Genomic DNA, 25,095 nt, shown 5'->3' on the forward strand with positions numbered 1-25,095 from the left:
GCGGGCAGCTCTCAGACGACATAGCAAGTATCGCACGGACTCCACGAGAACGAGATATATGGCGGCGAGCACTGAATACAACCAACTTAATAATCGTTTGTACAACGCATATCAGGACCATCTGCCAAAGCGCTTCAAGACAAATCCCAGAAGTTTTTGGCGTTACGTCAATGACCAACGGATGGAATCCGGACTGCCCTCTACGATAACCAACGGATTGTTCGAAGCTGATTCCACCACTGACATCGCCGACCTGTTCCGTTTTCAATTCAGCAATGTTTTCACTAATGAACACATCGGCCCGCAGGATGTAGCCGTCGCCACCAGAAATGTCCCTCGACTTTCGGCCTCTGGGCTACAGTTCGTGATCACGAACGATATGGTTATATCAGGTCGGTTAATGCTGGGTAATGCGCAATACAGATCCCATTGAGATCACTAGCCTCTTCCCAGCAACTCCTATCCCTACCTCCCCGTGGTACCGGCCGGGAACTGTGAGCAACCTTAGGGAAGATCGGGTAACCAACCCCGGTGGGAGCTTTGGTCATAGGCTGACAGGGAAGGAGGGGTTTGCTTCGGCAAGCCTGAGCGTCTGTTCTCCAGGAGGAGCGGCTCACAACAGCGTCTGTTCCCCATGTTAGGGGCGGCTGATCTACGTCCGAGTGCCAGTGAAGGACTCTAAGCACAACTGTGCACCCTGGTCCTCCGGAAAGTTAGGGGGTTGGTGTGCCCTGCGAGCCAGCCGTAAAAAAGCAGCAACAGAGGAATACGAACCGAGACCAACGGCAACGACCCCAGCGACGAAATAGGACTTCCGATTGGAAACTCGGCACGTGGAACTGTCGATCTCTCACCCGAATACTCGCCAATCTACTGAATGACCGCGGATTCGGCATCGTAGCGCTGCAGGACGTGTGTTGGACAGGATCCATGGTGCGAACGTTCAGAGGTAATCATACTATCTACCAGAGTTGCGGCAACACACGCGAGCTGAGCACAGCTTTCATCGTGATGGGCGAAATGCAGAAGCGCGTGATCAGTTGGTGGCCGATCGACGAAAGAATGTGCAGGTTGAGGATCAAGGGCCGATTCTTCAACTTTAGCATAATCAACGTGCACAGCCCTCACTCCGGAAGCACTGATGATGACAAGGACGCATTTTACGCGCAGCTCGACCGCGAGTACGTTCGCTGCCCAAGCCACGACGTCAAGATCATCATAGGGGACCTAAACGCTCAGGTAGGCCAGGAGGAGGAATTCAGCCCACCAGCTGACGAACGGGAACGGCCTACGACTCATCGATTTCGCCGCCTCCAAGAACATGGACATACGTAGCACCTTCTTCCAACACAGCCTCCCCTATCGGTACACCTGGAGATCACCACAGCAGATGGAATCGCAAATCGACCACGTTCTGATTGGTGGACGGCACTTCTCCGACATTATCGACGTCAGGACCTATCGTGGCGCCAACATCGACTCTGACCACTACCTGGTGATGGTCAAACTGCGCCCAAAACTTTCCGTCATCAACAATGTACGGTACCGACGCCCGCCAAGGTACAACCTTGAGCGACTGAAGCAACCGGATGTCACCTTAGCATACGCGCAGAATCTCGAGGCAGCATTGTCAGAGGTGGGCGAGCTTGATGTGCCCCCTCTAGAGGACTGCTGGAGTACAGTAAAAGCAGTCATCACCGACGCAGCCGAGAGCACCATCGGGTACGTGGAAAGAAGTCGACGGAATGAATGGTTCGACGAGGAGTGCAGAGCGATTTTGGAGGAGAAGAACGCAGCGCGGGCGGTAATGCTGCAACATGGAACCCGACAGAACGTGGAACGGTATAAACAGAAGCGGAAACAGCAGACCCGTATCTTTTGGGAGAAAAAACGCCGCCTGGAAGAAGCGGAGTGCGAGGAAATGGAACTGCTGTGCCGTTCCCAAGAAACACGGAAGTTCTACCAGAAGCTCAACACATCCCGCAACGGCTTCGTGCCGCGAGCCGAAATGTGCAAGGATAAGGACGGGAGCCTCTTGATGGACGGACGTGAGGTGATTGAAAGGTGGAAGCAGCACTTCGATGCGCACCTGAATGGCGAGGAGAACGTAGGCACGGGAGACCAGCGCAATGGAGGAAACGACTACGTCAGTGCAGCAGAGGACGGAACTGACCCAACTCCCACGCTGAGGGAAGTTAAGGATGTCATTCAGCAGCTCAAAAAAAAACAAAGCAGCTGGTAAGGATGGTATCGCAGCCGAACTCATCAAGATGGGCCCACAAAAGTTGGCCACCTGCCTGCACCGGATGATAGTCAGGATCTGGGAAACAGAACAGCTACCGGAGGAATGGAAGAAGGGGGTAATCTACCCCATTCACAAGAAAGGCGACCATTTGGAATGTGAGAGCTTCAAAGCGATCACCATTTTGAATGCCGCCTACAAAGTGTTATCCCAGATCATTTTCCGTCGTCTGTCACCTAAAATGACCGAGTTCGTGGCAAGTTATCAAGCCGGCTTCATTGACGGCCGATCGACAACGGACCAGATCTTCACCGTACGGCAAATCCTCCAGAAATGCCGTGAATACCAGATCCCAACGCATCATTTGTTCATCGACTTTAAGGCGACATACGACAGTATCGACCGCACAGAGCTATGGAAAATCATGGACGAGAACGGCTTTCCTGGGAAGCTGATCAGACTGATCAAAGCAACGATGGACGGTGTGCAAAACTGAACTATCCAGTTCATTCGAATCTCGCCGGGGACTGCGACAAGGTGACGGACTCTCATGCCTACTCTTCAACATTGCTCTAGAAGGTGTAATGCGACGAGCCGGGCTCAACAGCCGGGGTACGATTTTCTCGAAATCCGGTCAATTTGTGTGCTTTGCGGACGACATGGACATTATCGCAAGAACATTTGGAACAGTGGCAGAACTACACACCCGCCTGAAACACGAAGCAGCAAAGGTCAGACTTTAGTGACTTGGCTTTAAAAAAAGAGACTTTTTAGTGACTGGCTTGATAAAAGTGACTCGCTACCAGCCCTTCGACCGCTACTGGGTACTAGCTGACCCATCTTGCCCCACTTTGCTACCGACGCCAGGGAGGCATCTGGACCCATCAGCTCATGGACCGGGAGTCAACTTCCCTCCCCATGACCAAGAGATGTTATGCCTCAGAAAATCCCGACGGCACCGACTGGGTTTGAACCCAGGCCCTTTGAAGTGATAGGCAGTTACGCTTACCACTAAACCACCGGGACCGCTTCGTACATATTGGTAAACGTTGTTTTCGGCAAATCACATTTATTGCTCTCTTTCTCATTCACTCACCCTGTACCTGAACCGGTTGATTCATCTAAATCCAGATTATCGCCAAACCATGAAGTAACTCACAATGAGGACTGTTACCACCATTCAAGAATGTCAAGGTATGCTATCGAAGAAGGTGCTATCCTAAATGCCTACTTCTGCGGCCAGTTGAGACTTGTTTTCTTTGCATTGAGGAAATAATCTCCAAGACGCAAATATAACTACCACAGGGTCTGGGTCTGGAAGACGGTGAAAACAGAACCAATCGACCTGGCACAGCAGATGCTTTCGAATTTGCTACACGCAAGAGTCCTTCGCTCGGCTTGGGCTTTACACGGCCGATGAGATCAACTCAAAATCACAAAAAACGTAGGTCACTCATAGGCTGAGCAAAAATCTGCACGAATGTGAGGAAAATCGAGAAAAAAATTTACTCAGTCTATGATCAACCTACGGGTTTGCAAATTTGAGTAAACGAAACTTAAATTTGAGATGCTCTAATCGGCAGTGTAGGAAATTGCCCGTATAGAAATCCTTTCGTGACCTGTTTTTCATCATGTCGCATTCAGACGATTCCAAGAATCGACAACAAGAAACTTCCAGACAATTTGCTTACAAGACGATGGTTTCTTGGAATCCACTTTGAGGCGGCTTCCATTGTACCGTAGCCACGTGTGCATTTATAAGAAGATGCGTTGAATGTGCGTGAACAAGATGTTCGTCAATAACGCACTCGGAGATGTTAACGCACATTTTTTAAGGGGTTGATTTTAATCGAAGAAAAAAATGCACAGCACAGCTCCATTCAGAAATAATTACAAGCTATTGATATCATTGACCATAATTTAGTGGCCGTCGGGGCAGTTTGGCTCTTCAGCACAGTCGTGATTATTTGAATCATATTTTGCTCGTCGTGGATAATGATCGTTGTTGTAGCGTATGTGAGCGAGTGCGTGACCCATTTATTCATATAACTTGGAGAGACCAAGTCCCCGAAAAAATGAACACGATTGGCCTTCGAAATCATATGACTTGGTGGATTGAACAGACCCAGCAATTCGGAACATGTGCTTTTTCTGTACGCGAAAATCGGTTCCTTTCATCTGGTTGCGGAATCGAATCATAGCACTTAATCGATAGTTAGTGCCTCGAAGATGCAAAAAAATAGCGAATTGAAGGGTTTCGAAATGAAACTTTCGTTGTAATGAGCAACTTTCCCGGTACAGTGGCCTGGTGCCGGTGGAATCTACAAATGAAATTCAACATTTTAAGATGATCAGGGTTCCATTTATTTGTCGACAAAACGCAAATAGCTAAAAAGTTCCTGTTTTTAATCGCGAATTAATTACATTAGAAACTGTTTTTTAGCGCAACACAATTAACAGAACTCGATCAAAATAAATATATTCAGCCATTCCAAGCAACACTTGGTTCCCAGAATTTCGAAAACAAACTGCAGTTTTGTTCCTTATCGCAAAATATTAGACCCGTACGTTTTATTATGTCATTAATTTGACCAGCGGCGCCGGTGGTATAGTGGTAAGCGTGATTATCTCTCACCCCAGCAGGCCTGGGTTCAATCTTAGTCGGCGCCGCCGGGATGTTCTGAGGCATAACATCTCTGATCACGGAAGTAAAGTAAAGCCCTTGGTCCTCGGTTCATGAGTTGATGGGTCGATAGGTGGTAGGGTCCAGGTGTGGGAGCTGCCTCCCTGGCGTCGGTAACATTGGTGCTCAGCACGGAAACAAGATCGACGGAAAACAAATCAAGAAAGAAAAAATAAGGTGACCATTTCCATATTAGGGTGATCCAAAATTTTCCAAATTGACTATTTTCAGAAATCAAACCACTGGGCCGATTTCAAAGATCAAAATATCAAATGAAACATAACATAATGCTTTTAAAAAATTGGTTTTGGTATTGCAAAACATTGATTGTATTTGATTTTATGGTTTTCATGTTTTGTAGACAGAGGGCGCAATATGTTTTATATTTATCCTTGAAAAATTAGGGCTTTTTACACAACGCATCAAAAAATCAGCGATGTGTTTTTTTTTCGTTTTTGATTTTTTTAAGTAATCAAGTTTTGGGTTTTCGCTCGTATAAATATATAGATCAAAACAAATAGGAATAAATTATGTGACTATGTGAGCTATGTATCAATGGAGACGCAGGGTAGTCTAGTCACATAGGAGTATTGAGCGGAAACCCAAAACATGATAACTTACTTACTTTACTGATACGATATGTTATTCGGCCAAGTCGAGGGAGCGCCCGTTGACGACCCAGTGCTTGTCGTAGCATACACATAAAGCCGTTTAGTCTAGAATTGAATTATTGGAATGTTCTCAAAAATTTCCAATAGAATCAATCCTCTTCACAGAGTTCTTTTCCTCCAAAATTATCATTGTGATTCCCTTTTTTATTACTGGCAGAAATCAAAAATCATGAGATCCATCTTAAGATTCTCTTCGAATTTTTAATGAGTTTTAAAAAAGTACACTGGAGCTATAATTCGTTTAAAATTTTCTGAGATTTTCCATGCAATTCACCTCAAAATTATCATGAAAGTTTTCTTAGAATTATTTTGGAGTTCTCCACTAAATTCTTCAGACAATGAACTTGATAAATCCCTTAAAATCAGTGTTGGAAAAGTTCGCGATATTTCACGAAGTTCACCAAGGGAAAAGTTCGCGAGTCATAGGGAACTTTGATGAACTTTTCCATCACTGCTTAAAATTATCTAAAAATTGTTCTCGTGAATTGGAATTCTCTTAAAACTCTTCTCAGAACTCCCATGGAATTGTACGCTCAAACGTAGATTCCCTTGAGATTTTTCGCAGATCCTTGAATGTTCTTCACAATTGTCATGGAATTTTACAGAGAACAAAAATTATACTCTGAATTCACATAATTGACTTGGAGTTCTAGCAAAAAATCTGCCTTGAAAATTTACCCTGCTTGGTAATATGCTTGGAATTCATTCTGGAATATCCTCAAATCTTTTTTGGAACTATCATCAAAATTCTTTTAAAAGTTCTTCAAAGTGATTTATCCCTAAAATCTAGTCCAGTCCAAGGGCCCTAAATTTTTTTCATGCTTCAGATTTTTTTATCAAAGAAAGGACGGCATATATTTGTTTCTCGATTTTTCACCGAAATTACAAGTTTTTTTCCGGTGATTTTGAATTCTCGGCTTCATCCTTAAAAGACATACAACAATCAAAATTAAGCAGATTTAAGGATACAATTTCAATACTTTTTTTTTGTACGTTGCCAAAGAATGTCAATACCAAATTCATTCATATTTCTCAATTGTGAAACACTTTTGGCGTTAATGGGTTAAGGTTCAGTTATACAATTTTTCAATTTTCCTAGTAAGTGTTATACCCCGTTCACATTACAGCTTATATCACGTGATATATGCTGTCTTGCAATGAGAACTCATACATCTAGTTTTCACCTGGAACGGGACTTGACAATCGGGTAGCGATTTCGAACCAATTTGCTGTCAGATCCGAGCCAGTTTCTGGTTGGTCGATTTGACAGTAGCAATCGTGGAATGAAAATGACAGAGGGATCGCATCAAGCTGGCTGACAGTGATGCCGGAATCAATGTTGACGTCAGTGGCGTTGTTAATTGTTTATATTTGCGAAAGCAAAGTTGAAAAATTGAGTGCTCTGCGTGTTTTAAGCGATGGCGAATTGTTATTTGTTTATGGTTGTTTTTATTGTGTTAAGTAAAAATGATGTACAAGCTGCTAAACTGCGATAGAAACTCCGAATAAAAGTCCAAATTAAAAAGAAAAAATAATTTACATTACTGGCTTCATTGGTCTACTCCGTCAAACACCACGCACAACTTTCCGAAGGGCATTCTTCAAAAACATTAAGAAGAGTGAGAAGCTCGATTGTCAAGTCCCGTCTCGGGTTTTCACTGGAAATCCTATGTTTGAGTGCTCATTGCAAGACAGCCTATATTACGTAATATAGGCTGTAATGTGAACGGGGTATTAGACTACCTAATCACTGAATTATTGCAGATAGTAGCATGCCATGATAATGATAAAACGCCTATATCATTCGTTGCCCATACCTCTTCCGAGTCAGACCTACTTTTGTCAGATAGAAGTGGCTCTGTTTGAAGAAAATTCTAATTGAAAAACGATAAGATTCCGGAAGCACGAAGTCCATTCCGAATGTTGGTGATGGCAGAAATGCTGGAGCGCAAGTTTCGCTGCTGGAGGCATGGTTTCGCTGCAAGCAAGAGAAGTTTTTCGTGGATCAGAAAATTACAATTCCTGGGCGTTTTCTACCAAGATGGTGCTCATCAAGGAGCGGTCCTAGTGTGCCGTGAAGAAACGTAATGAAGGGGATCCGGTAGTAAGAGGCAGAAGTTGGCTTCAAGAGGGATAATGCATGGATGTGTAGTTTGCTGCACAAGGGTTTACCGAAGAATTACAATCCAATGATCATGGGTCTGGAGTCCTCCGGAGTATACCTGTGCACTAGACTGATGCAAAATTTGACTTTTTCGCTCCACAGTGCTTAAATGGTTTCAAATCGGGTCCTGATTAGCCTCCCAAAGTTACAACTCATTTGGTTAGAAACAGACTTCGCACAAGCCATTTGAAGTTTACATGTAAATTACTATGGGAAATCTCAACTTTTTGTTCATTGCTTTCTAGTCTTTTTCCATATTGAGCTGCGAAACGGTTCGATAGCCATTCTTAAAGAAAATTTTCTCAGCTACAACTTTGCTGAAGATCGAAGAGACAGGAAAAAGTTATTAATTATGTAAGAGATTGGTAAACTTATGACATGATCAAGCAGTTGCTCTGTAGGCAACACTGTATTTTGCAGTGTGACATAGTAGCCATGATTTTTGTGTCCTATTCAACGCCCCAGAAACACCAATGTTGCCTGCTGAGCAGTTGATTGAGCATGATCATAAGACATCAGCGCATTGAACCATTGATAACTTTCGATCCTTGCATTTAATCAAAAAGTGGTCTTGAGCCAAGTTGTAGCTGGGAAAATTTCCTACAAGTACAATTGAAAGCTTTGGAAGCAGACCGATATGGTGAATTATTAGATAGACATGAACAAAAATCTTGGTTTTACCATAGTAATTCCCATACAAACTTCAAATGGTTTGTGCCATCTCAGTTTCTCACCAAATGGGTTCAAATTTTGAGAGGTTAGTCAGGATCCGATTTGGAATCGTTTAAGTATTGTGGAGCGAAAAAGTCAAATTTTGCATCAGTCTACTGTGCACCGATCAAAATATTTTCTGCCGGCGGCGAGACCGCGTGGGTCGACGAGAGTTTATTTTTAATGATTTAGAAAAAAAATATCCAAACCAATCGCACATGAACAAAAAATGCTACCCACATAGAGTTCAGATTACTCAAAACCGCTAAAATGTAGGTCACTCATACTTTGAGTAAATTTACCGACACTTTCCCGGGGTAGTTTTTGCCATTATATTTTCTTCGTCTTACGGATAAACGTAGAAAAAGGGGATTCGCTAGGAACGCTTCGTTTGTTTGGATAACAATGAGCGTAAATATTCATACAATGCGCTCCTATAGGATTTATGTAGTAGCTAATGAACTAACGCATCGGAAAAAAATCTATTATTGATTTGTGCACGGTGAAATCATTGATATTATTGATCTTTTCTGATCGATAGAACGGAAATGGACGATTACAACGAAGTAGCGCACTACCCTACTGCATTTGGAAGTTGAGTGAATATACAATGGTTGCTATGATGAGTTTTCACCGTTTGACCTCCAGTTTTCAAAATAACGTCCAAGCAAGAGGAGCAGCGTGTCAAAATTTTGCTCGCGCAGCAAGAGAATCCGACGTTCTCACAGCGTTCTCGCAGCGGTCCCGAAAACTGTATACGAATTTGCTCACAAAGTTCGACTGTGTCGTTATGGACGACGAAACTTATGTGAAGACGGATTTCAAGCAGCTTCCGGGACAGGAGTTTTATACCGCACCAGGAAAAGGGAAGGTGGCTGAAATTTTCAAAAACCAACAAACTATCGAAGTTCCCGAAAAAATATCTCGTCTGGCAGGTCATATGCACGTGTGGTCTAAAAAGCGGTATTTTCATTACTACGGGAACCATCAATCAAGGGATCTACGTCCAGGAGTGCCTGGAAAAGCGGCTGCTACCATTCCTAAAGCAACATGTTAGACTTGTGCTGTTCTGGCCGGACTTGGCGAGCTGCCACTATGGGAAAAAGGCAACCCTCCCAACAGCCCAGAACTCCGCCCTATCGAACGGTATTGGGCCTTGGTCAAACGAAATCTCAAAAAAAAACTAATTAATTCATGGAAAAGGAGCAGCAGTTTAAATCTAACTGGCGTTCGGCGGCGAATAAGTTCGATGGGACCACTGTGCAAAAATTGAAGGAAGGGTTTAAGCGGAAGGTACAGCAGGTGGGATTTGGCAAACCAAAAGAATAAACGAACATTTTTTATCCTTTAAATATATGAATTGAACTACCAAAAGAAAAATAAGAAGATTTTAGTGATATGGATTATTACTGAAAGGAACGGTTTTTTTGTCGACCAATTTTTGCGCGTACCAGTCTTTAGCTCCAACGATTAAGGCAAAAATCATGCAGGAAGTCAAGGTGGTGGACGGTTCAAAATTATCTGAAAGCGAGGGTGCTGAGTAGCTGTTGTGGCAAAAGGATCGGTGAAGCTGGAGGCAGATTGCGGTGAAGCGACCTGGGACCTCACAATGAATAGTGTCCTGTGCGTGCCTGACCTGGCGATTGATTTACTTTCCGTAAGCAAGGTATGCCAGAAGAGGTTCAGAGTAATTTACACAATGGAGGAGTGCAAAGTTGTCAATCCTGATAACGAAGCACTTACGGTTAGTCATATCATGTTATCTACAAGCTGTCCGGAATGAAGAAGTCCGTTGTGAATTTGGTCCAATATGACAGATTCGGCATCTGCCAGTGGATTGAAGCGATTGAAGGAAATGGTAACAGGATTGGAATTCGAACTGAAGGATTCGGCGTAGTGCATATTCTGTATATAAGCTGAACATTGTCGTCAACCATTCAAGGCTAATGGACACCGAGACGATCCTGTGTTGAAACTCATCCACTCGGACTTGTGCGGTCCTATGGATACAGAGTCGATGGGAGGCAAGCCGAAAAGCAGTTGTATATTTCCTAAAATCAAAACGGAAGTGGTCGAATCGGTTCAAGACTACAAGGCAAACGGGAGAAAGGATTAAGCGAATTCGGATGGACAACGGCAAAGAGTACGTCAACCGAAGTTTTGGAACCTTTTTGCGGAAAGAAGGAATTCATCATGTGACGTATGTTCCCTTCAATCCGGAGCAAAATGGATTAGCGGAAAGGATGAATCGTACATTGGTCGAAAGAGCGAAGAGTATGCTGAGTATGTGCCGAAGGAGAAATGAAAGAAGTGGGACAAGAAATTTGAAGCGTGTATGTTTGTTGGCCACAGTGAAACTTCGAAGGCGTATAGGATATACAACAGGAAGATCAAGCAGATTATCGTCAGCCGAGACATCCTTTTTGCGGATGAATGTGAAATTAAGCGTTGTGCGTCAGCAGGTGATTCATCAGAAGACAATGCAGAAGAAATCGAACTCGTTATTCAGAATAAACAAATCGAAGTCTATGATCAGACTAGACCAACTGAGGCTAAAGAAGAATCCAAAAACTAAGTTGCAATCGAAAATCTCCTGTATGAAACGGTCTACAACGATGCAGATTCGATGGTTGATGAAGACCTATAACCTTTCGTGCTCCCTCCACAACAAGAGGACCCACAATTGTTGGCAAGGCGCAGTGTGAGGGAGCACACTACTCCAGGCAAGTATCGTACTTATATCATGAGCTGTAATACTCTTCCTGAAAGTTAACAAAGTGAAGACAAATTAGGATGGATCGTTAGAGCGATACAAAGCCCGCCTAGTCATCAAGGGCTTCTCTCAGGTCAAAGGCGTCGACTGCAATGAAACCTTTTCACCTGTTGTTCGGTACGCCAACATTCGTTACCTTATGTCAATGACCGCAAAAATGAACCTCAAGATTCACCAAATGGATGCAGTGACGGCATTTCTGCAAGGAGATTTAGATGATGAGGACATTTACATGATTCGTCGACCCTACTTCACCCAGGAAAGTTTGCCGGGTGAGGAAAGCTGCTGAGTTGAAATGCATTGGTTTGAAGCGATCCGCTTACGACACATGCGTGTACTTCAAGATTAAAGATGGTTGCATGTTGCTGTGCACGTGGATGATTTGCTGGTATTTTCGAACAACCAGCAATGGGTGGACATGTTGAAGAAAGAATTGATGACGAATTCAAAATACTTAAAATGCAGATGATTAGAGATCGTAATCGAGTGATGATAGATCAGGATGGTTACATCAATACTCTGCAAAACCGAACTTTTTGTCAGTGCGAACCTCAACCTGAGCTAGGTTTTAAAAACAAAGGATCAAACTGACGTTTGCCAGAAAACAAGCAGACCCGATCTTGAAACCCGATCCAGGTTAGAACTGAATAATAAACAAATTCACTAAAAGAAATTTGTCATAATATCGAAGAGGGACGTAAGCCGATGGAAAATGTGGTCAATAAGTTTTGTCAGGACCCAGGAAAGGCGCATTAGATAGCAGCGAAAAGAATCTTACGATACTTGAAGAAGACGCCATCGATGAAACTAACTTACTCGAAGCAGTCAGATGAAGGTTTTGTCGGCTACAGTGATGCGGATTGGGGAAACAACTCCGATACACGTCGATCAATCACTGGTTACGTCTTCAAGCAATCAGCTGGTGCAATATCAGTGCGTACCGATGGATCTCAATCTCTCAAGCACACCGGAGTTGCGGCTGATCGAAAGATACTGGGCTATAATGAAGCACGAACTCCGTAAGCATCCTAAAGTTGTCACTATCGAGTAGGAAATGTTGAAATCATGGTTGAAGCAGAAAAAAACGCCGATTCAACCGTTGTACAAAACCTTATCGGTGGAATTAAGAAGAAAATTCGGGCATTTACATTTGGTGATACGTAAACCAAGCATAGTATTACATTCCTTGAAAATTTCATGACAATCGGTCGAGAGACTTATTTTTAGTGAGTACTTCTAAGTGATGCAATTTAACTGTGGACACCCTTTACTTCTAAAACCTCCGTACTTCCTGGAGAAGACAAGCCCTCTCTGTTCGCCGATTACACTGCTCTCATCTACAAGGATTGTTTAATCAGAACACTAAGTCGATCTTCGATTTTGGATAGCGCATTTTGATCTTCAGGTCTGCTCATCAAGCAAATGTTCCCTCTTATCTGTTGAAAATCAAAACTGAGCCTGAAGAACAAGCTTGCTGTCTTCAAGCAAATCAACTAAAGCCCAGTGATTGAGTACGGGCTCCCTGTCAACTTATGTCAAAGATAGGCACTTGAAATGTAACAACAAATCTATCATCATTATCAATGGAAATGAAGCGTCATTTTGAAAACTGCTTATCTGAAAGTTGTACTCACCTGTCCGAAGTCTTGATGCAGAAACGTCACCGGATCGAGCTTGATCGGCAGAAAGGCCACATCGGGATACAGTATTCCATCACATTCGTGGATTTCCTTGTCCAATCGAGTCACTTGTTAATTATAATGCACACGTCACAGCAGCAGACGAAGAACGAGAACGAAAGAAAGAGAGAAAAGTTTCAAAATTCACATGAACATCGGGGGGAATGCAAAAATTGGATTGAAATTGATGCAATCAAAACATTACTCGTCGATATGGAGGCTGTGGAAAAAATCGAGAGTGAACGAACATGGCAGCAGACTCGATTCCATCGATCCGTTGCTCTCCTGGCCAATCCGACGCGGGCAGGTGCATTTGTTATCACTTATTTGCCTCACTCTCGGCATCCCCCTTGCCCCTTGTACTTGCGGCTACACAGCAATTCCGTCGAACTCGACCACCAGACTCCAATTAGAGGGAGAGTGTAGGAGAGTTTGGATTAAAGAAAAATACAACGAAAAAGAAGAGACGCGGTACAGATGGCAGTGGCCACACTGGTCGTGCCATCGATCGACCGTAAGAGAGAGAGATTGGAAAATATAAGAAAAATTTACTTTTATGTAAATTTATGCATGGAAATTATTTTGATTTCGTTTCGTTTTGGATCGTAAACAGCCATAAATTCAGACGGTATCCGAACCGAATCGATACCATTGCACTGGTAACTGGCTGCTGAGTTGGACAGAGCTATCAACAACTTGGCCAAGAGCTAGGCTGAGTAGTCATGGGCGGCTCTGTACACTTCTCAACGAACCCTTACTAAAAGTCCCTTTGGGTCACCCCCCCTGACTCCGTCAGTGGTAGTAGTTTAGTTTAGTGCTTTAAACTGCAATAATGTTTAATAGTGTAAACGCGTACGATCGTACTGGCATTCGAGCAGGGCCACAGCACCGTTAAACGGTGCATATATTGACGACTCCGCGATACGGAGCGAACGCAACACGCTGCTGACCAGGATTGGAAGGTATCGATCGAGATGTATCCATTCATGTGAAATTAAACATTGCAAGCAGAGATCCGGCCTGGTCGTGGTTAACATCCATATCTGCCACACTTTTTTTTTCGATTGCCAAAGCTATTGCACAAACTACACATCGGAACACAAATCCAATCCAATCATTCCAGAGCTCTTACCTGGTCGGTATTTGGTTAACTTTTTGTTGAACGCTTCCAGGTCGTACGTGCCGAGGCGGCCCAGCTTCGGTTCGGGAACGTACCGGCGGGAAAAGCAGCTCGCAATCACCCGGAAATATTTGGTTAAGCCCTGCAAATCGATTGTGGGATCTGAAATGGCAAAAAAAAAAACCGTATTAGACGATGGATGGTAGATGTAGGGTAGGGTGGGGTAAGATGGGTCACGGGGACAGCTAGTACATTTATTAACTTATTTGTTTCTCGAAATCTTTTTCAAACCCGCACTAGGGGCTTCAGTGAGCTTGATGATATTAGCAAACAATCGAATAATTAAAACAAGTAGACGACCCATCTTGCCCCACCTTACCCTGCATACAGAGAAACTGATATCGCTCGAAATGTTCGCTCGGGAAACAGTTTACAGTATGGATGTGAAAAAAGTCCCAACCCCCTAAGGTAAATTGTGAATCGAAGCACGGCAGGGAATCCAATTAGGCACACGTGATAAATCGAATGGAAAATATTGCCTGCCACAACAGATCCATATCCACGGGAAGGGCGTGACGCCAAATTGCGACAGATCATCGAGAAATGATGAAATTGGAAAATCGCAAATCGGATTTTTTGCTGAAGCAATCGTGTCTATCGCAGGAAAAAAAAAACAACTTCGACTGATTGATTGAGATTTATTCTTCGCTTCCAAGTGGCAACTTATTCATTACTCATGCTGTAGCAATAAGTCAGCCAACCAAACAATCAAACAAAGAACTTATTCTCCCAGGTCACGTTGCCTCGCCACACCATTGGTGGATAGCTAGTAGTTCATCGGTCGAAAATCTCCTAAAAAATAGCCTTAATTTGCTCGGATGGTTCCGAGTGGCGTAGGAAGGTAGAGTAGAAAAAGCTGAACCAAACACCGTTGGATGGGGCTGTGGATAATGATAAAGCGATTTACAAATAGCTGCTTTGCCTCGAAGTGATGTGGTGGCGTCCGGCTCTAATGCTTCCTACTTCCTACACACGGCTGCCAGTTCGGCACGAGAGACTTATTCCGTATTTAGTTCGATTTAAGCCAATACGATAATTCTTACGGTACTCACTGTTTATGGGATATGCAAATATTTTGGCTGCACCAGATTAGTTTGGAGGCCGTGCTACATATGATCCGGTAAATATGTTTAGCTCCGATATTGATTTTTGGCAAAAATGTAAGTCATTTCAGGCGGGACAGCTCCGAAAGCCGATGTGTTTTTTTTAAAATCAAAACTTACTAAATGCAGAAGTACCGATCAACATCCACTTCATTTATAAAATCTGTCCATCAAAATGCATAAGAGAATTGTTGGACGCACAGTGGTCCAGAAAGTCATTATCTCGTTGAATTTTGCATTTCAGACTGGTGGTGTCTTATTAGGGAAAGTTTCTGTATATGAAAAGTCTCTTCTTTTGGCATTGACAGATGCGAAGTAAGATCCAAAATGGATTTTTTTTTCAAAAAAAAATATTTTCAGGATTGGTGTGTTTGGCAAAGTTTTAGAAAATATCAAAACAAGAAACAACGCTAGGTGAATATTTCCTAATTTCATTGATATAAGGAATGTTTTTCGAGGAAAACCCAAGGGGTTAGTCACTCAGCACATTGTGCCGAAATTACATTCAGCACAGCTTGGGCACATCCATCGGCACACATTCGGTGAACCTTCGGCATACCTTCGACACAATCCCGTAGGCATTTGATTGTTGTAAATAAAAAAAGGGGGCACTGCTGGACAACTGTCATTAAAGTAGTTCACAACATTACGTACTGTTTGATTGACTCAGACCAGCAGTTCATTTATAGATCCGTTGCTTTTCACATCACGAAAGGCTAGGTTTCTGGTCTGCTTTTGAGGGCATTATAAAACCCTAAGACACAGGACTTTTATTATCAGATGAACACAAAAAAAACAAATTTTGCACACCCACCACTTCCCGCGTCATCCTCCATCCGATTTATCTTTGCGATTTAAAACCAAAACATTCAAGGTGTCAGAAATACCGGGTTTCCGGGATGGATATTTAACAAACAATCGCAGCTTGCTCTATGACCGGCACAATCGGCACACCTGTGGCACTCTTGCAGCACACCGATAGAAAAGATGACCAAGACTGTTGTGCGGAGTGACCTACCCCTTGAGAAAACTCATTAATAAAAGTTTTAACGGAAGAATTATTTTCTATACAATTCAACTGTTTTGTTACGCATAAATTTGATGAATATTATAGCTCACTAGATCGCAAAATAGGTAATTGTGTCACTTAATTACAATTTACTACCATTTCCCACCACAGCCCACGACAAAATCAATAGGAATAGAACTGTTTAAGTGCGTTTTATTCAACATTTCTTGCAAAAACATACAGAAACAGGAATTAGATGAGTTTTATTTAATGGAAAACCGTTCTTTTCGTATAAATATAACATATTCATTGCAGTTCATATTGCTTCGAACTAGTGTCCAAATGGCAAAACATTCTTCAAAACATCAGTATAGGGTGGGGTAGGGTGTCCCAGAAAGTATAAGCACAGTTTATTATTGGAACAAAACAATGATAATGACCACAAAATTTTTATTTCATATATATATATGTATATGTTCCCTATAGTATTCTCTTTCAATTGGATGAAAGTAATCCGTAGTCCCTTTGCCAAGGAGCGAACTTTTGATTTGACGCTGCCCATGAGCTTCAGCACATATTGGCGATAAATTTGGCAATTTTTCTTCAGTCTTTTTCAAATTCTTCGATTGATTTCGCTGCCTTAAAGTGTTTCCGTAGATATCCCTTTAAAAGAGCCCAAAATGTTTCGATTGGCCGGACCCTCCTGACAACTCGGAGGATTCATCTCTTTTGGCACGTCTTGCACATTATTTGCTTCGTACCAAGCTACCGTGTCTTTCGAGTAATGCATTGAAGGTAAATCTGGCCAAAATAGTACTGGGCCATCATGTAAACGGATCATGGGCCGCAGATGCCGATTCAAATACTCCCGAACGAAAATTTCAGTGCTCATCGTCTCCTTCGTCACAAGTGGCTTCGACAACTTTCCACACTCACATACCGCTTGCCAAACCATGGCTTTCTTACTAGGAGCACGCTTACCTTACCAATCAGGCTAAGGCCTTGTTGTCCTCTGCTCTCCGAAGAAGTCGTCTCCACTCTACTCGATCCATGGCCACAGTTCGCCAGCCTCGTAGTTTGCGAAGGGTCCGCAGGTCACCTTCTACTTGGTCGATCCACCTTGCCCGCTGTGCGCCTCTTCTTCTTGTTCATGTTGGGTCACTTTCTAGAACCATTTTCACTGGGTCGTCATGCGGCATTCTTACGACGTGCCCAGCCCACCGTAGTCGCCCAATTTTTGCAATGTGGACGATGGATGGTTCTCCCAGCAGCTGGTGCAATTCGTGGTTCATTAGCCTCCTCCACGTTCCGTCATCCATCTGCACTCCACCGTAGATGGTACGCAACACCTTCCGTTCGAAAAAACCAAGGGCGCGTTGGTCCTCCACGAGCATAGTCCAGGTCTCGTGGCCGTAAATCAGCGTCTAATCAGCGTCTTGTAGACAGTCAACTTCGTGCGGCGGCGAATTTTATTCGACCGGAGCGTCCTCCGGAGTCCAAAGTAGGCACGATTCGCTGCCATAATGCGTCTTTGAATTTCTCTGCTGGTATCATTTTCGGCGGTCACCAGTGAGCCCAAATACACGAACTCATCGACCACCTCGATTTCATCACCGTCAATCTGAACTCGGGGTGGGAGGCTAACATTGTCTTCCCTAGAACCTCTTCCTTTCATGTATTTTGTCTTTGATGCGTTGATGGCAAGTCCAATCCGTCAAGCTTCAGCCTTCAGTCTGATGTACGTTTCCGACATCATCTCAAAGTTCCGTGCCATAATGTCATTGTCATCGGCGAAACCAAGGAGCTGGATGGACTTCCTGACGATCGTGCCACTCGTGTCTATCCCAGCTCTTCTGATCACACCTTCTAACGCGATGTTGAACAGCAGACACGAAAGTCCATCAAATTGCCGTAGCCCCCTTCGAGATTCAAAGGGACTCGAGAGTGTCCCCGATACTCGAACAACGCACATCACTCGATCCATCGTCGCCTTGACCAATCGCGTCAGTTTGTCCGGAAATCCGTACTCGTGCATAGAATTTGGGAGAGTACCTTGTAGGCGGCGCTCAGCAGTGTGATCGCGCGGTAGTTGCAGCAATCCAACTTGTCGCCCTTTTTGTAGATTGGGCATACGACACCTTCCATTCACTCCTCCGGTAATATCTCCTCCTCCCAAATCTTGGCAATTACCCAGTGCAGCGCTCTAGCCAATGCTTCACCACCGTATTTTAATAGCTCACTTGGTAGTTGATCTACACCAGTTGCATTGTTGTTCTTCAGCCGACCGATCTCCTCTTCAACTTCTTGAATATCAGGGGCCGGTAGCCTGTCGTCTTCTGCGCGTGCTCCAAGGTCTGTTGCCGTGCCACCTTTGTTTTCTGTTGCTTCACCGTTGAGGGGCTCATCATAGTACTGCTTCCACATCTCAATCACCTCACACTCGTTCGTGAGAAGGCTACCGTCCAAGTCCTTGCACATATCGGCTTGCGGCACGTAGCCTTTGCGCGAACTATTCAGCTTCTCATAGAACTTCCGTGTGTCGTTTACGCGTTACAGATTTTCCATCGTCTCGCGATCTCGGTCTTCCTGCTGACGCTTCTTCCTTCGGAAAACCGAGTTTTGTCTGTTCCGCGCTTGTCTGTATCACTCCACATTCAATCTCGTGCGATGTTGCAGCATTCTCGCCCGTGCCGCATTCTTCTCCTCTACTAACAGTTTGCATTCGCCGTCAAACCAGTCATTTCTTCGGTCCGGGATTGCAGTACCTAGTGCCGCTGTTTGGCTGTTTGGCCCGATTGCCGGTCTATACATTGCCTCCCGTCCTACCTGAGCGTTCATGTCGCCGATGACGATTTTGACGTCCCGTTGCGAAAAGCCGGCGTACACCTGCTCCAGCTGCGCATAAAACGCTTCTTTCTCGTCGTCGGGTCTCCTATCATGTGGGCAGTGCACGTTGATGATGCTGTAGTTGAAAAAACGGCCCTTAATCCTCAACTTACACATCCTCGCGTTGATCGGCTGCCAACCAATCACGCGTTGGCGCATCTTACCCAGCACTACAAAGCCGGTTCCCAGCTCATTGGTGGTGCCACAGCTCTGGTAGAAAGTAGCCGCTCGATGCCCGCTTTTCTATACCTTTTGTCCCATCCAGCAAAGTTCCTGCAGTGCTACGACTTCGAAGTTGCGTGGTTGAAGTTCGTCATAGATTAACCTATCGCAACCCGGGAAGCCGAGCGATTTGCAGTTCCATGTTCCGAGTTTCCAATCGTAGTCCTTATTTCGTCGCGTAGGTCTGTGCCGATTGTTCCGATCCGTATTTCTTTCTTCAGTATTTGCAACTTTGTTTTTTTTTCAGGGCGGCTTGTTGGGCCTGCCCCAACCCCCTGTCTCGCCGGAGGACCATCGTGCACAGCTCTGTTTATAGTCCCGCGCTTGCACTAGGACGGTGATCAGCCGCTCCTAACATGGAGAACAGACGCCGTTTTGAGCCGCACCTCCATGATGAACAGACGCTCAGGTTTGGTGAAGCATTTCCTCTATCACCGTACTATGGTTACCGCGCCAGTGTTCGCGTCGCACCTCTTCACTTTGTTATTGCCGAACTGGCAACATTGCCCATGCTACGCCACTTGTGAGGACCAGGGCTAGGTATTCCGCTCTTTCCAGGTTGTCAATTCACCATTTTGTAGCCCACTAGGGGCACGCAATAACCTTAAATTCCGACGGAGGCAACGGCTGCCAAGGGGCAAGACAGCTGTACTCAGAGTAAATACATTTGCTGCGAGTAAATTTGAGTTGCTCATATTTACTCTAAAAGGAACAAAGTAGTCTCGTATTTTTCAGCATAAGAAGTTCTGGAAACAACAACCGTCTGACAGAATATTTTGTTTAAATATTTTAAATTAAGAGAAAATTTAGCATTTGGCGTCAGATTACCAACTTTAATATAGCATGATGTCCATGAAACGGCAAAATTAAGTTTTCATTATTAAAAGATCCAAGTTAGATTGATTTTGTCCAGGCCAGGGGCATCTTTTGCTTTATAGGGATTGATGATCTTCGAAGTTTTTCGTGATGTGATGGTGTGATTTCAAGATCAAAGAAGTTGGAATTTGGCCTAATATTATAAGAAGATTATTTTAGCTCATGAAAATTAATACTCAACCTCTCAAAATCGATCTAAGAGGCTTCTTGTTCTGTGAAATTAGTTTTTGATATGAGGAAACTCAACATTACTAATTATTTATAATTGAGGTGTACAGCGACCAGCAAAATTACATTTACAAGCTTCCATAATGGAAGATCGATATAAATCTCCGGAAAATTTTTCGCTGGAAAAAGTCAGAGTAATGGTCAACTGTCACTAGATACTTCCGTTGTTTCCCCTGATACTCTTAGAAAAAGACAGTTGCAAATTTTGATCAGAAACGGGTTAAATTTTCATCGCCAGGTGTTGTTGTGATGATCCACATTTAGCACACATGGAACATTGACGAATTCGGTCTTTTATGTAGCTGTTCATCCCAAGTCACAATAGATTAGTTTTGGCCAACTTCATAGTTGATTCTATTCTGACACTTACATAGGCGATCGTCGAAGGAATGCAGGAATTCCTTCATCTCTTTTTCGTCATGCTACTTAGAATTGTTCAGAATCCTCCATTTGGGATGACTGTAGTCCTCCCTGAGATTGTACGGAATCTGCCTGGAATTGTACGAAATCCTTCCTGGGATTGTCTGGGATCATCTCTGGACTGGCATGAATGCCCCTAAATTTTTACTGAAATCGTCCAGAATCCCTGTTGGGTTTGCCTGAAGTCCCCTCTGATATTGCCCGGAAGCCGTACTGAGAATCCCTCTAAGGCTGTCCTGAATCCTGCTTGTGATTGTCCATCAGAATCCATATTATGTGGTTGCTAATGTTTCGCAGCGTGCTATACGAAAGTGCAATTGCCTTTCCATTGCCGAAATATCTTCTCGGTTAAGCTTTAGTTTGAAAGGGCACCGCTTAAAATGTTGAAATATGTATTTCCAAATGCAATTACACCCCTATGAAATGTTGCCACTGAATTATCTTTGCTTGACAGCATCGGTTTCAACACATCAACCTGGTAGCTACACTTCCGATCATAAGTTATGTTACGTCCAATTTTCGTTCTCTTTAGATCATTTAAAAGGTATTGAATGGAATTTTCCTCGTAGGAAAATTGTTCAATATGATTTTCAAATTTTGTGTGCTAAAAGTTCACCCAAAGTTACAATATTTTTCAAAATTAACTCTGAAGAATCGTGACTGATTTTCTCAGAATTGGGTGGGCCCAATTTTAAAATAAAAGTGGTAGTAAAACACTTATGCTATACCATACCGTTCAAATAACCTTTGGAGATTGTAAATTGAACGTAAAATGAGAGATCATTGAACAAAACATATTTGTATGGTTTTTTTTTGGGTGTCCTTAAACTTATGATTGGTAGTGTATGTATAAATGTTGTTGAGCAATGCGAGATTGTTAAACTCAGAGTTACTCAAAATTAACTCCGATTATACTCATGATCGAAAGCACCAAGACGGCTGCTATTAAATTTATTCCATTAATTAAAACAGTAGTAATTACATTAATTACACAGTGTAGAACATTAACTACTTTTTAAGTCCATTAGTTACAATCGAAATTTCGTAAACAAAGTACATTAATTAAATGTTCAATACTTCAATTCAGCGTAAATTTTGACATAAAATTGAGTCATAATAGACGCGAAATTCAGCACAATCAGCAATAATTACCGTCAGTACTATTTCAAAACGCATTAATTACTTTAAGTACTTTTGATTGCATTTTAACTTCAACGCACCGGTGCTTTGTTTTTTGTTGCCCGTCGCCTTCTTACCATTTTTTTTGGTAAACTTTGACTTATTGGCATCGTCAACTTCCTGACTATCAGAAGCGTACTTTACTTAACTTTTCCTGGTCCGACGTCTCTCAGGATTGCACCTGCGTCACAATGTTACGCCAACTAATTCGGTTCGTCTTGTCTCCAATTTCTTGACCGTCCCACACTTCCTAGATCTTGCTCCACTTGATCTAACCACCTTGCTCGCTGTGCTACTCTGCGTCTTGTACGGGCCGGATTCAAGGCAAACACCATTTTTGCGGGATTGTTGTCCGGCTTTCTTTCTGGATACTGGGTTCACCATTGAGTTATGCCAGCTCGTGGTTCATCCTTCTCCTCCATACACCGTTCTCACATACTCCGCCGAAGATGGTCCTAAGCACTCGTCGTTCAAAAACACCCAGTGCTTGCAGGTCCTCCTCGAGCATCGTCCACGTCTCGTGCCCGTAGAGAACTACCGGTCTTATCAGCGCCTTGTACATTTAGTACGGCGGTGAAGTTTACCTGACCTAAGGGTCCTGTGGAGTCCGTAGTTAGCACGACTTCCGGCTATTATACGTCTGCGAATTTTTCTGCTGCAGTTGTTTTCTGATGTCACCAATGATCCGAGGTACACAAATTCATCCACCACCTCGAACTAATCTCCGTCGATTGTCACGCTTCTGCCTATGCGAGCCCTATCGCGCTCGATTCCTCCAGCTAACAGATACTTTGTCTTCGACGTATTCACCTTTAATCCAACCTTCTCTGCTTCACGTTTCAGCCTGGTGTATTGCTCCGCCACGGCCCGAAACGTTCTTTCGCCAATGTTCACGACGTCAGCGAAGCAGATGAACTGGCTGGACTGATTGAAGATCGTGCCCCGCATGTTAAAGTCCGCACGTTTCATAACACCTTCTAGTTTAATGTTGTACAGGAGGCAGGAAAGACCATCGCCTTGTCGAAGTCATTTGCGAGTTTCAAACGGGTCCGATAACGCACCCGATATCTTCACGCAGCACTGTACACCATCCATCGTAGCCCTGATCAGTCTGGTCAGCTTCCCGGGAAAACCGTTCTCTTCCATAATCTTTCACAGCTCTTCACGGTCAATAGTATCATAAGCGGCCTTGAAATCGATTAATAGGTGGTGCGTAGGGACTTGATATTTACGACACTTTTGAAGGATCTGCCTCAACGTTAAGATTTGGTCCGTTGTCGATCGCCCGTCCACAAAACCGGCTTGATAACTTCCCACAAATCTGCTTGCTACCGGTGATCGCTCGCTAGTTTTCACATTCTAAATTGTGCATCCTTAACTTCACCTATCGTGGGAGCTTGCATGCCCCCCTCATCCACTGTACCGACGAACCCATTCCTCGTGCTGCCTTGGTCCTCTGCCTATGCGCCATTCAGATGTTCATCGTAGTGCTGCTTCCACCTATCAATCACCTCACGTTCGTCCGTCAAGATACCCCTTTCCTTAACCCGACCCGACATATTTCGGGTCGCGGCACAAAGCCTTTGCGGGATGCGTTGAGTTTCTTGTAGAACTTGCGCGTTTCGTGAGAACGATACAGCTGCTGCATTTCTTCGCACTCCATCTCTTCCAGGTGGCGCTTCTTATCCCGAAAAAGATGGTATTGCTGTCTTCGCTTCTGTTTGTATCGCTCCACGGGTTCCTTGGTGCAGCATCCTTGCCCGCGCTGTGTTCTTCTCGTCCAAAACCGTTTGACACTCCTCGTCGAACCAATCGTTCCGTCGATTCCACTCCACAAACTCAATGGCACCTTCAGCAGCGCTGTTAATGGCTGCTTTCACGTTGTTCCAGCAGCCCTCAAGAAGCGCTTCGGTGAGCTCTCCTTCATCCGGCAACGGTGCGTCGAGGCATTGCATGTAATCAGTTGCAACTTCAGGCAGCTTCATTCGCTCCAGATTATACCGTGCCGGACGTCGGTACTGAATGTTGTTGGCAACGGAAAGTTTTTGGCGCACCTTCACTATTGGAAGGTAATGGTCCGAATCGATGTTTGCGCCGCGATAGGTCCTGACGTCGATAATGTCCGAGAAGTGCCTTCCGACGATCAAAATGTGGTCGATTTGCGATTCTGTCTGCGGCGGCGATCTCCAGGTGTACCGATTCAGAAGGCTATGCTGGAAGTAGGTACTACGTAAGGGCCATGTTCTTAGAGGCGGCGAAATCGATGAGTTTGAGGCCGTCGGTGTTCGTTAGCTGATGAGCGCTGAACTTTCCTATAACCGGTCTGAAATTACGAAGCGTGATTAGATTAAGGACTCGACAAGGAACTACCTTAAACAGCCGGATGATTTTCGGAGACTGCTTCTATACACGCAAACCAAAAATTTATTACAATGAATGTTAGTTCCACTTCCTATCATCCTCTGTTCATGAACATCCCAGCGAATGTTAGAAGTTGACCTTACAGGCAATGTAATGGTTTTTTGTCATTTTTATTTCGTCTTCTATCTACACTTTCGACTATACCAGTAAGCTTGTAGAACGACGCACATTGTAGAACATTGTAGAACGACGCACACACTTGCCTCGAATCTCTCCAGCAGAAAAAGCATACGAAGTCGAGTATGCGAGAAAATGAGCGCTTCATGTTTGTTTTTAGGCTCTCCATATTCTGAAGCATGTAGAGAGCAGTGGAGAAAGCACAGGTCTGATAATCGTGACGTTCGTGGTTCGAGTCCAGCCGCGGCAGTCTGTTTTCAGTTTTTTACGACATAACTAATTTACCTCACTAATACACTCTACATTTTTCGGTCTCCAATTTTCTTGCACTGGACCGCAGCTAGGTATATCGCATCCTCGGTTCATGCGATCTCCACTAACATCCTCTGATGATGAATCCCACATAATTGTAAGAGAATCTTACATCCCCCGGTTGGGTGTATTTACTTTAAAACACGAAAAACATGCAAACGCCAACAATAGGCTTGAAAAAACAAAAAAGCACTGGGAGACGGTTAACGGTAAAAAATA

General features: G+C 43.9%; 1 protein-coding gene across 1 annotated transcript in view; it reads right to left on the reverse strand.

The window, feature by feature from the left end:
- The window catches only part of LOC135712662 (inositol-pentakisphosphate 2-kinase-like), a 46,045-nt gene that overhangs the window by 15,837 nt on the left and 5,113 nt on the right, over positions 1-25,095 (reverse strand). The window contains exons 2-3 of the mRNA XM_065235604.1: positions 14,056-14,205; positions 12,879-12,991 (exon numbers count right to left, since the gene is read on the reverse strand). Of these exons, the coding sequence (XP_065091676.1) occupies positions 12,879-12,991; positions 14,056-14,205 (263 nt within the window). The remainder of the gene's footprint in view (positions 1-12,878; positions 12,992-14,055; positions 14,206-25,095) is intronic.

Source organism: Ochlerotatus camptorhynchus, unplaced genomic scaffold, assembly GCF_037179485.1.
Source record: "Ochlerotatus camptorhynchus isolate MF236.1 unplaced genomic scaffold, CSIRO-AGI_Acam_v1.1 ptg000499l, whole genome shotgun sequence".
Lineage (NCBI taxonomy): Eukaryota > Metazoa > Arthropoda > Insecta > Diptera > Culicidae > Ochlerotatus > Ochlerotatus camptorhynchus.